The 14,905-nt window shown below is 34.7% G+C and overlaps 1 protein-coding gene across 1 annotated transcript; it reads right to left on the reverse strand.

The window, feature by feature from the left end:
- Positions 1-5,729: 5,729 nt before the first annotated feature.
- LOC107160502 (olfactory receptor 2B11-like) lies at positions 5,730-6,674 on the reverse strand. Its single transcript, XM_015507168.1, has one exon. The coding sequence runs from the start codon at positions 6,672-6,674 to the stop codon at positions 5,730-5,732; it is 945 nt and encodes a 314-aa protein (XP_015362654.1).
- Positions 6,675-14,905: the final 8,231 nt, after the last annotated feature.

Below are 14,905 nucleotides of genomic sequence, written 5' to 3' on the forward strand. Positions count from 1 at the left end.
ATCGATTACACATCCACATTTTTACATAATACCATATTAATGACTGTTGTATTCTGCTGCCTTTCCTATCCCCTACTATCTCCCCTCCCCTTCCCTCTCATCTTCCCTCTCTACCCCATCTGCTGTTGTTTAATTCTCTCCCTTGTTTTTTTTTCCCTTTCCCCTCACAAACTCTTATATGTAATTTTGTGTAACAATGAGGGTCTCCTTCCATTTCCATACAGTTTCCCTTCTCTCTCCCTTTCTCTCCCCCCACTCGTCTCTGTTTAATGTTAATCTTTTCCTCATGCTCTTCTTCCCTGTTCTTTTCTTAGTTGCTCTCTTTATATCAAAGNTTTTGAAGAAGCTTTTTAATTTGACGCCATCCCATTTATTGATTTTTTTGTTTCACTTCTTGCACTTTAGGAGTCTTACTGAGGAATTTGGTTCCTAAGCTGAGATGATGGAAATTTGGTCCTACATTTTCTTCTAGTAGTCACAGGGTCTCTGGTCTGATGCCTTATTCCACTTTGGGTTAATTTTTTCATGCTGGCATTCTTAATGATTACATACTTATTGGATATTTGGGAGAAATTGAAGTAAAATATGAAGCTTGGGTTTATTTAGTGGCTTCAAAAGGCAAAGTTGATAAAAACAACTAAAAATTAGAGATATAGTTTGGTATTATAATACAATAAGTTGAAATAAAATAGATAAGTGAACCCCCATCATCAGAATCATCTTCTCATTTCCTTTGCTTTGATCTCATGGTCAGATATTATGTTCTGGAAATTCTGTGCATAGGAATCAAAATGCCCCTAAATGGTTATGATCACTTCAATAGATGCAGAAGAATCATATGACAAAACTTAACATCACCTGATGATAAAAACTCTCAATATATTCAGTATTAAAGGAATACACCTCACTGTAATGAAGGGCTTACATGATAAGCCCACAGCTTATCATGAACAATAGTGAAAAACTGAAAACTTTCTTCCCAGGATCAGGGAAAAGGCAATGATTCTCACTCTAGCAGCTTCTATTCAACATACTACCAGAAAACCTAGATAGAGAAATCAGGCAATAAAAACAAATAAAAGGCATCCAAATGGGAAAGGAAGAAGTAAAATTATTTGTTTGCAGTTGACATGACTTTATATATAGAAATCCCCAAATACTCCACCAACATTATTAGAACTAACAAATGATTTCAATAAAGTAGCAAGATACAAAATCAACATACAAATCAGTTGGGTGTTTGTATGCTAACAATGAATTATCTGAAAAAGGAATTAATAAAATAATCCCATTTATAATACCATCAAGATAATAATATATTTAGGAATAAATTTAACCAAGAAGGTAAAAGATTTGTACACAGAAAGCTATAAAACACTGATGAAAGAAAGTGAAAATTATGATAAATAAATGGAAATATATCCTCTGTTCTTGGATTGGAAGAATTAGTATTCTTAAAATATTCATACTGCTAAAAATGATCTATAGATTCAATACACTTCCTGTCGATATTCCAATGGGCTTTTCACAGAAATAGGGGGAAAAAATCTTAAAATCTACATAAAACCATAAAAGACCCAAAATAGTCAAAACAGTCTTCAAAAAGAAGAATGAAGCTGACGGTATTATATTTCCTGATTTCAAAATATATTACAAAGCTATGGTAATCATAACAGTATGGTACCATCACAAACACAAACATATAGACCAATAAAACAGAAAAGATAGCTAAGAAATAATTCTGTTTTTACAGCCAACTGGTCTTTGATAGGGTTATCAGGAATACTCAGTGGGTAAAGGAAATTCTCTTCAATAACTGGTGCTAGCAAAATTAGATATCCACACATGAAATAATGAAACTAGACCCCTATCTCACACTATAAACAAAAATCAACTAAAATTTGATTGAAAACTTAAGTTTAAAATCTGAAACTATTGGGCTGGGGATGTGCCTCAAGCAGTAATGCGCTCACCTGGCATGTGTAGGGTGCTGGGTTCGATCCTCAGCACCACATAAAAATAAAATAAAGATGTTGTGCCTACTGAAAACTGAAAAATAAATATTAAAAATATTCTCTCTCTCTTTTAAAAAAATATCTGAAACTATAAAATTACTAGAAGAAAACGTGAGAGGAAAACTTTATGACATTGGTCTGGGTAATGTTGGGAGTTTTTGTTTTTGTTTTTGGATATGTTCCAAGGCACAGGCAACAAGAACAAACATAAACAAATGCCATCACATTAAACCAAGAGGCTCTGCACAGCAAAGGAACAGCAGAGTGAAGAGACAATCTATAAACTGGAAGAAAATATTTGCTAATTATGTATCAATATCCAAAAATACATAAAGAGCAGAGAGTGGTTGTGTGTGCCTGTAATCCCAGTTACTCAGTAGACTGAGGCAGAAGGATCACAAGTTTAAGGTCAGCCTGGGAAATTTGGGAAAATCCTGTCTCAAAATAAAAAATAAAAATGGCTAGGGAAGCAGCTCAATATAGAGCATCCCTAGGTTCAATCCCCAGTATGTACCAAAATTTAAAATATATTATGTGTGTGTTTATAAACAGACATGTAACTAAATATTTATACCTATATATATCAAGAAACAAATAACCTAATTTAAAAATAATGAAAGGACCTGAATAGACATTTCTTGAAAGAAGACCGATGGCCAATAGGATATGACTCAACATCACTATCAGGGAAATGCAAATTAAAAACTCAATGAGATATCACTTCACACCTGTTAGAATGGCTATTACCCAAAAGAAAAAAGATAGCAAGTGTTAATGAGATATAGAGAAAAGGAATTTTTAAACACCATTGGTAAGAACATAATTAGTCATAATGGAAAACAGTGTAGATGTTTCTTTCAAAATTAAAATAGAACTTTCATATGATCCAACAATTTTACTTCTGGGTATATATTCAAAAGCAATGCAATAAGTACCTTGAAGAAGAGATATGTGTATTCCCATGTTCTTTGCAACATAATTCAAAATAGCCAAGATATGGATCAACCTGTCTATCAACAGATGGATGGAAAAAGAATATGTGGTTTAATATAATACACACTCATGTACATACAAACACACTACATAATGGAATATCTTTCATCCTTAAAGAAGGAAACACTGACAATTGTGATAGCATGAATGAAACTGGTGGGCATTATGCTAAGTGAAATAAGCCAGCCACAGAAAGAATAGATACTGCATGATCTCATTTATATGTGAAATCTAAGAATGTTTAATTCATTGAAGTAGAATAGAATGGTGGTTGCCAGGGGCTGGAGGTTGGAGAAGTGGAGTAATGTTGATTTTTTTTAAAGGTACAACTTTTAAATTAGACAGGATAAAAAAAGGTCTAGGAATCTAATGTACATCGTGGTGATTACAGTTAATAATATCAGACTGTATACTTGAAATTTACTAAGAGAGTAGATCTTAAATGTTCTTTTTAAAAAATTTTTTTAGTTGTAGAGGGACACACAATATCTTTGTTTAATAATTTATGTTTTATGTGGTGCTGAGGATCAAACGAGTGCCTCACACATGCTAGGCAAGTGCTTTGCCACTGAGCTACAGCCCCAGCCCCTATCTTCAGTGTTCTTACCACACACACACACACACACACACACATACACACACACAAACACACACACACACACACATACACATACACACACAGTACCTATGCAAGGTGATAGACATGTTAATTGGCTTGGTTTTGGTATTTCATTATGTGTACATATGTTGAAACATAAAATTTTTAATATATAAAATTTTTACGTGTCAATTATATCTCAAGAAGTCTGGGGGAGAAAAGAATGTAGTATGTGTTGTGTTCTAGAGTCAACTAAAAAGTTTCTTCTTCTTCCCTGTGTTTTGTTACATCACCAACTTGATATACAATGAGGTTTTCATTTCAGTTTGTTTTCAGGTTTTTAGGGAGGGACTTCTTTTCAAATATTTTATGTAAGTATTAGTGTTGAAACATTTAAGGGTTTGGAATGTAGCTCAGTGGTAGAGACCTTGCCTAGCATGCATGAGACCCTGGGTTCAATTCCCAGCACCACAAAAAAATAATAAATAAATATTTTAAAACATTTTATAATTACTAAAGTATAAGTTATGTAATAAGATATATTTGGAGATGTCTAATTCCCATCTCTCTTCCTTCCTCACATTCTCTTATTTCATCTTTTCATTAAATTTGCTTCATGTTTTCAGTTTTTTTCTCTCAAATATAAGAAAATTCATTTTTATATTGTATGTTCCCCATTCCTTATAAGAGGTTATATTACATACATTGTGTTGTGCCTTGCTTTCATTTCTACTTAACACTACATATTTGGGTTCACTCTATAGAAATAATTGGTCATTTTCTTTACCCCTTTTACAGCTGCATAGGACTCCATTTTGCTTATATCATTCAAAGTTCAGTCAGTATTCAACTGATAGAAATTGGAATTATTTGGCTATTTTGCTATTAAAATAACAATATAATATGCTACCATGTTATTTTCTATTTTGCCAGTAACTTATTGATATTCAAAGATGAATGTATATTCTATTTTTCTTGCATTTGCATCAATGATGATGATGGGGTTAGGATTCTCTTATGTCAAATGGGAGAAAGATTTTCCCAGATTATGCTCTAGCCTTAGCTCTCAAACCTCTTTCTTTGGGGTTTTGTTTTGCTCCAGATAACAGGACTCAGCTAACTTCCATATCCTAAAACATTCCTCATAAATATTTAAAATATTAGTTTCTGAATTCCATCATGAATAAATAATAAATAAACATGAAAGGTCATGTTTATGACATTTCACAACATGAATTGGCAGAAAGATCTAGGAACCCATGTCAGTTTGTACTCTTGTTTGTTTTTTAAAAATTTTTCTTGTAAAACTGAGTTTTGTCATATAATGATATCTTACCTATGTTCCCTCACAAATAAAATATCTATGTATTTATTCATTTACTGTTGCTTCTTTAATGATTATATATATATCCCTACCTACTTACTAGGTAATGTTGGCTATAGTTTTTATAAACAATAACTTCAGTTTTAATGTTTAGTTTGTTATATACAGTTCTCTCAATTTTTAAATAAATCCTGTTTAATAATAATATTCAATTCTCAGAAATATATTTCTCTTCCACAACTGTGGAATACATTTTATTTTTTGATGGAAAGAATTTTAAATTTTTAACATTTTGATCCAAATATAGTTTATTATAATTTGTAATATGAAATGTAGACCCAAATTTATTATTCACCATACCAACATCCAATAGGATCAACATTATTTAATAATAGTGTTTCCTTTGCCTGTTGATATTTCCTTCAGCTTATTTGGTAAGTACTTAAAAATTAGATTTAAGAACTCATAAAAGTAACTTTGCATTTTACAGAGAATTTCATGCAGTTTTAATTTTTTACAGATTTTTAAAATCTTCAACACAGTGAAACAATTTTCAAGGTAATGACTTTCAGCTTTGTTTATTCCAAAAGTTCAGATGCCCTTGGAATTTTTTACTGACACCATACCAAAAGTTTAAAAGTAGTATCAAAGTATTCTTTAGTTGTTTTGTTATGAAGATGCATATCTCTATAAGTAAAGTTTTTCTTGACTTTTGAGCATGGTTTTCCTGGAACATATACTAAGAAGAAGACATTGCAGGTATTCTTGGGCCTTCCCATTTAAAATAAGACATATTTTCTCATATTCCTTTAGATGAAATGGCCTTCCTTAAAAACTTCCTCATAGCTTCTATAACTTCTTTGTTCCTCAGAGTGTAGATGAATGGATTGGCCATCGGAGTAATAACACAGTAAAACAGAGTCAAGACTTTGATAAGGTCTTGGGAACCATCCGCTGAGGGCTGCATATAGATGTAGATCCCAGGCCCATAAAACAAAGACACCACCAATAAGTGTGAGGAGCAAGTGTTGAAAGCTTTAAGTCTCCCAGAAGTGGAAGGGATTCGAAATACAGCTCTGGCAATGTAAGTATAAGAGATAAGAATCATGGAGAGGGGACCCATTATCAGGAGGGTGGCCACTACTGCTAAAATAATCTCATTGATTGTGGTGTCCCCACAAGCCATCTTAATAAGACCAGGCAGCTCACAAAAAAAGTGGTCCAGTACCTGGTTCCCACACAGGGGCAGCTGGAGTGTAAGTGTGGACTGCAGCAGTGAATTAGCCAGTCCAGTGAGCCAAGCAGTGCTGGACAGCTGTAGGCAGAGCTTATGATCCATGATTACAGAGTACCTCAGAGGCTTACACACGGCCACATAGCGATCTAAGGCCATGATACCTAGCAAGATACATTCTGTACAGCCTAGCCAATGAAATATATAGGCCTGGGCCATGCAGCCTATATAAGTGATGTTCTTGTTGGGCCCCCCTAAGTTGAACAGCATTTGAGGTACAGTTGTTGTGGTAAAACAGAGATCCAGAAAGGAAAGATTGGTAAGGAAGAAATACATGGGATTTTGGAGTTGGGAGTCTAGTTGAGAGACCAGAATAATAGCAATGTTTCCCAACAATGTGAACATATAAGACACCAGGAGGACAAAGAAGAGAGGAAAATCCAGCCATGGATATTTGGTAAGGCCCATAAGAATAAAATCCACTGGAAAACTTTCATTCATGTGCTTCATTGAATTTTGAAAGAAGAGACCTGCTAGAATCAAGAAAGAAAAGGGTGATATTAAAAATTCTGAGTTGGCAAAAGTTCTGTAAACACTAGGAAAAATATATGTAATGGGGGAGAGATGGTATATAGAAATCACAAAAATAATATTGAGTAGAATAGTTATTATAATTAGCATTGTAAAGAAATATTTGGGAAGTTTTTTCAATACAGAAATTGTTTCACTTTTTTTTTTCTAAATCAAAGCTCTATGCAATAGATTAGTGGATACTAGTTGTCATGTCTTTTCTCTTCGACAAAACAAGCCAGTGGAAGGTGGCCAGTGTATTATTCTCCAGACAGTTAAGTTTAGTTAATTAGATGCTCCTATCCAGGATTAGAACCTAGTGAAATTATGTAGAGGAATGAAGAGAGCGAAAGGGCCTGTCATAAAATCAGAGCAGCTAAATTCCTAATAATGGTTCATGATGACAATACCAAAGGATGTGTCCTACACAGTCCCTTCCTAGGGTAGGAGCTTGTCTGTGTCTTGCTTCTCTTTATTTCTAATTTTTTTTTACCAAATTTTGTTCTTCATTCTTCCCATTGATTCTGTGAACTACCATTCTTCTGATATTTTATTTCTGCTTATGTTATTAGTATTACATTCTTCATTGCCAACAAGACAAATACAGAAAGTGGTACAAGAAAGTGAGTTGAAATATTCTCCAGGTGTCCTGTGAGTCAGGGAACTGATGAAGATAGAATAGGACTCTAAGAATTAGAATGAGAATCTATAGGGCATCCAGAGTATTCAAGATAACCCACCTTCCACCTTCCCCTTGTAGCCAAGGCAGTCTTCCCTTTGATCTGATAAAGTCATTTTGCTTAAAATTCTATACCTCTCAAGAGAATAAAAAGAGAAGCCACATACTTGGAAAATAATATCTGCAAAAGACATATCAGATAAAAACTGTTACAAACATACAAAGAATTCTGAAACTCAATAATAACAAAATAGACAACCTGATTTTTAAAATGGGCCAAAGACTTTTATAGACACTTCACCAAAGCAATACAGATGGCAGATAAGCATATGAAAAGATACCGTACATCATATGTTATCAGAGAAATGTAAATTAAAACAGAAATGAGATACCAGTGCAACTTATTGAAATGAACAAAATTCAGAAAGCTGACACCACCACATTCTGGTGCAGATGTGAAGCAACAGGAATGCCCATTCATTGCTGGTGGGGATGCACAACGGCACAGTCACTTACCAGATAGTTTGGCAATTCTTATAAAACAAAACATAATTTTACCATATGATCCAGCAGTTGCTTGATTTTATCCAAAGTTGAAAAAACTGGCACACAGATATTTACAGCTGCTTTATTCATACTTGACATAACATGAAAGTAACTGAGAGGTTCTTCAGTGGGTGAGTGGATAAAAAAAACTATCATCTATCCAGACAATAAAATATTAAAATTCAGCACTAAAATTAATATACTATATGAAAAGACATGAAGGAAACTTAAATGCATATTAGTAAGTGAGAGAAACCAATCTGAAAAGGCTACATATGGTATGATTCCAACTATATGACATTCTGTAAAGGACAAAACTATGGAGAAGTAAATTATTCAGTGAATGAATAATTGGAGCACAGGGAATTTTTATGCAGGGAAGGTAATCTATATAATTCTATAATGGTAGATACATGTTATTATAAATTTTTCCAAACCCACAGAATGTACAACACCAAAAGCAAACCCCAATGTAAACTATAGCCTTTGGGTAATGATGACGAGTCCATGTTGTTTCATCAGTTGTAATAAATGTACCACTCTGAAGGGGGATGTTGATAATGGGGAAGTCTATACATGTGTAGGGGCAGGAGGACTATGGGAAATCTCTGTACCTTTTGCTCAAACCTAAAATTCCTCTAAAAAATAAAGTTTGGAAGAAAAAAAGGTTATTCTTACTCATTGAGAGGAATATAGGCTAAAAGGAAGCCAGTTCTCCTCAAAACCCTCTCCATAGTAAACAAGGTTAAAACCCTCCAAGTAAACAAGATTAAGTTCTAGCAGGCATTGTCAAGGTTAATTAAAAGACAATCCTGAAGAAATAATACATTTTTTAAAATTGCAGGATTTTACTAGTTTAGGACAGAGATTTGGAGACTCCTATATGGCAATGAATTCTGAGATTGTCTAACCAAAGAAATTAGATACAAATTTATCATAACCAGAGATACCTGTTTTTATTTACTGACTGAATCTATGAAGTAGTTTTAATTGATTTTATTTTCTGTTAGATGGCTAAAATATGTCTTAAAGTATGTTTATTTGCCGGAACTCCTTTAGTGTATGATAAAGTTATGGGTAATATTTATGTTAAGTCAATTAATGTGAGCAGACTGTGATGACAAGATTATCATTATATCAAGCCCAAGAAACTCTTCCTATAAACAAATCCATCTACACTTCATTATTTCATTTCAGTCTTATAGGATTTTGCCTTTATGCACTTATTTAAGCTATTTCATCTTCATTTTATAAGGTTTAATTAAAAAATTCAAAATATGTATTCATCTCTCTTATTTTCATAGATTTTGATTCTGTAAGCCTTTGCTGGACCCAGGAATTGACATTTCCAGCCAGTATTTCAGATGATTCAAATGACCTTTGGATCACACTTTAAGAAATATTTATGCCTTAGGAAATAATTTATTCAATAAGAATACTTTAATACTTATTATGTATTATTGACTATTCTAGGTGCTGGAGATATTTGCTCTACATCTCCTCTACCTCCCACCTAGAAAAAATTATTTTTTGAGCACTTCATATCTGAAGAACAAGGTAATAACTACAAGAAATGACACAAAAGAAATAAGATGTATGAAAATTAACATACCGATAATTACCAAAACATAACTGTAGTCTTAAGTTCAAAGAATATATTGGTTAACTATCCAGTTATTTATTTTTATATTCACTCATTAAATTAATGTTACTTGTATGTCTACCCACTTTAGTGCACTGTGTTAAGCACCATAGGACAAGAAAATCAGACAGATCTATCATCTGTTCCAAGAAAACTCTACACCAGGACCTCTCTTCAGGTACTAAATATCTAATAATAATTAAAAATGTGCTAAGTGTGTGGTGCAGTAGCATGCATCTGTAATCTCAGCCACTTGAGAGGCCGAAGCAAGAGGATTGCTAGTTTGAGGCTAGACTCGGCAATTTAGTGAGAACCTAAGCAACTTAGTAAAACCCTGTCTCAAAATAAAAATTTAAAAGGGATGAGGATATAGTTCAATGTTAAAGCCCCTCTGGGTCCAATCCCTAGTTGTTGTTGTTTTTAAAGAATGTGCTAAATTTCATCCTAGATGTACAGAAGTAAAAGATAAAGAGTATTTGGAGATGCAAGAAGTTACTTGTAGGTAAAGATCTAGAAGGTGGTGGAATCATGGAAATAAGATCTTGAGAATTGGACCTGGATTTCAGGTAAATATAGCCTATGCATTTGTCTCCACCTATTAAAATGTCACTAAAAGGGTAAAATAGGCACAACTCATAAAGAAAAAGAGAATGAGAAAGAAGATAGCAAGAAAAGGGGTGGGAGGAAGCAGTGCAATTCAGAGAGATGCCAAGCAAACCTGGAAGGACAAAGGAATCAGAGGACCCAGACCCCCGAAAGTGATGGGTGTGATATGGAATTGAAAACAAGAAGATTGCCTGAGAGACTGTATTAAAAACAGAGCTCCGGACCCCCAAATTCTTTCACACTATCAGGTAACTCTGCTTCTCACCTACCCTGGAAGAAGTCTGAACTAAAGGCACTCTGGACTTGGGGACACCAGGCAAACCTAAGGACAAGAATAAAAGAAAACAATGAAATTGGAACTATTAAGTGGCAGTTTGCTTATCAATTTCTGAGACACTCAATTCTCAAGCCCTCTCAATTATCACTACATTGATAGTCATGCCTACACAAGCTGCACAAGATTTTGGAGGACTTGTAATTTGAGAAACAGTGCTTAAAACGACCTACAATTTCAAATAAAGATTTTTAAATGAAAAGCTGCATCCATACTTAATAACCCTACAGTGAAAACCATCCAACACCAGGCTCTATATATTCACCTGTTAGCTAATAATTAGCATTTTATTTTATTTTTTAAGTGTTTTTAAAATTTTCAATGGACTTTTATTTTGTTTATTAATCTATTTATATGTGGTGCTGAGAATCAAACCCAGTGCCTCACACATGCTAGGCAAGTGCTCTACCACTGAGCCACAAACCCAACCCTAATAATTAGCATTTTAATGTCTCACTTTGAAATATGAACAGGTCAGGACAACCAAATATCGAGGAAAGCTTCTAATTAAAAAGACAAAAACAGGGACTGGGGTTGTGGCTCAGCGGTAGAGCACTCACCTAGCATGTGTGAGACGCTGGGTTTCATCATCAGCACCACATAAAAATAAATAAATAAAATAAAGGTATTATGTCCAACTACAACTAAAAAAATATTTAAAAAAAAAAAAAAACAGCCGGGTGCAGTGACACACACCTGTAATCCCAGAGGCTCAGGAGGCTGAAGCAGGAGGAGTGCAAGTTCAAAACCAGCCTCAGCAACAGCAAGGTGCTAAGCAACACAGTGAGACCCTGTCTCTAAATAAAATACAACATAAGGCTGGGGATGTGGCTCAGTGGTTGAGTGCCCCTGAGTTCCATTCCCGGTATACCTCCCCACCCCACCAAAAAAACACATGGTTAAAAAAATAACTCAAATATAACAGAGACCCTTGTAGAAAGGAGAGGACATGTGAGGACACTGCAACAATGAAACATGAATAAAATCTCTAGAAATGTGAGTGCTATTTATAGAATATGAAATCATAGTTTAAAGTAAGAATATTTTATAAATAAAAGATTAAATAAAATGACTGAAAATTTGTGGAAACTTCAGAAAATAGGGAAAAAAAGAATTAGAAATGGAATGAGATAGCTAAAACATTAAGAGATCAAACCAAGAGATGGGTCAGATTTTAAGGGGGTTAATTAATAACACTTCTTTCCTCTGCCTGAATTCAGAGCAACATGAAAAATGCCAGAGACATGGAGATCAAAGTGTTCCCCTTATTGTTATTAGTGCTATTTGGAGATTGTGGTTTTAGTCATGCATATGAAATCATCTTGCTTTCCATCTTGCTTACCCATCTGATTGATACAGTTGGACAGCAATACTGCGTACAAACACACACACACACACACACACACACACATAAGAGAGAAGATCTGCCACTTAATTCAGGGAATGGAGGAGCAGAATAAAATTAATCCTGAAAACTAAGTTCAACTAGAGAGAAGGAAAGTGGCTAATTCAAGAATGATTCGTTCTATCTGTCCAATTTACTGTATTAGTCAACATTCTATCACTATAACACAATACCTGAGATAATCAACTTATAAAGAAAAAAGATTTATTCTGGCTCACAATTTTAGAAGTTCCAGTCCATGATCAGTTGGCCTGTTGCTTTGGGCTGTGGCAAGGCAGCACATGATGGCAAGAACATGTAGCAGAGTGAAACAGCTGACTTTATGACCAGGAAGCAAAGAAGAGTTTAGCGGGGACTGAGGTCCTACAATCCCTTTTGAGGGCATATTCCAAAAACCTAAAGACTTCCCACTAGACCCCACCTCTTAAAAATCCCACTGCCTCCCAATTACACCATCATGGGAACTAAGACTTCAACTTCTGGGTCTCTGGGGAACATTCAAGATCCATACTATAGCATATACTAATCAGATAAATTCCTCTTCCTTTCTGGAAACTATGAACAAGGCTACAGGAAAGATACAAAGTTCACTGGAATAGTGGCATTAGAAATCAAGAACAAAGTCTGGATATGAGATAGAGGAAGGTGTTAAAAGAAACTGAAATTTTAATCTGAGATGCTAGGAGAGAGGAAATACAATGGAATCAGAAAGGGACATACATGTAAGAATTGCTTGGAATAGATAACTTAATTTTTAAAAAGACCTCTTTAAAAAGGTAAATTTTCAGTTTGGCCTGTAAGGATTAGCTTGAGGGTTCACCCCAGGATGAATTCCTGCCTCTCCCAGACACCTCTATGTCAATTTTACCAGCTACACATTTACAAAATACCTTAAAACTACTTTAATCCTTTGCTAGGATCCTTCATCTTATAGCTGTTTAACCACCAAGGGCAGGGACTGGGACACACGTAGAGGTAGACACTGGCAGAGAAATATGTCTCCAAAAGCAAAGAAGATAATAAACTACAACTGAAAGAAAGACAGCAATTTGATTATAAAGTAACAGTGGAAAGGTCCTGTCCTCTCAAAAATGTCTTGCCTCATTGGTCATTGTATTGTTTGATCCTAAATCGATCTTCAGAATATGGGCTTGTAGAAAATTGATATTTAGTGACTTGATTTGCCCTCTCATTTCTTCTTTCCTTCTAGACAACTGGTATTTTGTACATATTTCTGAGATAAGAGGAACAAGCTATAGCCATTTGTTTTGGCATAATGAAAATTCAGTTAGCTCATTGAAGCATCTTAGCCTGACTGATGTTGCACAACTCAGAACTCTCATTGTCTTCTTAAAACCAAATAACCCATCCCACCCTTCACCCCTCCACACCAAAAAAAAAAAGCCACCCCAGGCTCTCTAGCTGGTGTTGGTAGCCAGAGACATCACAAGAACATACCTCTTTTCATTTGAACTTATATTAAGCAAGTATCATCATAGAAGATTAGTCAGGAAAAAAGGTTGCAGAAGGGTCTGATTCCAAAGGTTCTGAAGAGGGAGCGGGGCAGGTATAATCAGGCCAGGACTCCAATAGGACTCTCCAAAAGTCTTGATGTGGCTGACTGGAGTGAATGAATTCTGGAAGCAGAGAATATTCTCTCTGGGTTCCAAATCTGAGTCAAAGGAAGATAAAACCAGTTTTCACCCAGTGTGCCAGTGCTCCCTTAGAGACTATCATTGGTGAATGAATCTCCTTAGAGAATTCACATCAGTCTTGCATTTACCATTTTTGCTATGATTATAGATTACATCAGTTTTCCACTCATTAATCTCATTTTAATAGTAGGGGAGAGTGGGATTTACCCTCCTAATTTTCAGAAAGCAAACAAAGATTATGTTAATAATTTAACACATTCTAGAATGTGTCTAGAATGTGATATGAGATAATATCTTAATTATCTCATATCATGTTTCTAACATCTCATTGAAGTAGGCACTATTATTGTCCTCATCTTATAGTTGAGGAAATTGAAATTTAAAGAAATTAGTTTCTCCAAGGTTTATAAGGCTCTCACATTTCCAGAATTCAGATATGAAGTGAATGCTTTGCAAATGTCATGAATAAACATTGGTTTTGTCTATAGTGTTTGGTACATATGGCTTGTTTGGTCTTTTCAATCATATTGAAAACTCCTTGAGGACAAGAGTCATGTCTTCTTGTTCAACTGGTTTAACCATGGTGCTAATTAAATTCAGAGGCTATTTTTGTTTCTTACATAAGAACAAATTGTACGATTTATCTATCACATGAAGAATATCTCAGAATAAATCACTCCTGAGGAGAAGGCAGAATACAAGCAGCTACTTGGAAAGTGCTTTAAAGGCTAAATTCTTGTTTAACACCAGACAATACTTTTATGTCAATACTTCTTCACATCCATAAGCTCCAGGCTGCCCCTCAGCAGCTATTAGATGCTGTCATAATCAAGCTGTTGTTCAGAGATATGGTATACAATACCTCTTCTTACTTTTGAATATAATCATGGGATAAACAGAGCATTCCAAGGTGGAGCAGATAAAGCCTTATAAAAGGAGATTAATTTAGCTTGTTACATGGCCTGTTTATTCTTCTCAGAGTACCTCCTACATATCTGAGGTTTTATTTCATATTTTCTTCCTATGAGAATAAAATAAGTTAAGCAACTGTTTACTAGGCTGGTATCTTCCCTTCATAGAAAGGAGACAACAGAAAGTTATTTCAGGTTTCCTAACCCAGACGGTTTGATACCAGTCTAAGTCACTTAATTCTGTTTAGCTTTATGACCATTAATTTCATCCTCAACTCTAATAAAATAGAAGAAAGACACCATGAGAAAAGCATGGGTTCCAGGGTCAGACTGACTCGGGTTTGAAACTGAACTTAGTCCACTTCCTATGATATGGTAAACATCACTGAACCT

Source organism: Marmota marmota, unplaced genomic scaffold (assembly GCF_001458135.2).
Source record: "Marmota marmota marmota unplaced genomic scaffold, marMar, whole genome shotgun sequence".
NCBI classification, from domain to species: Eukaryota; Metazoa; Chordata; class Mammalia; order Rodentia; family Sciuridae; genus Marmota; species Marmota marmota.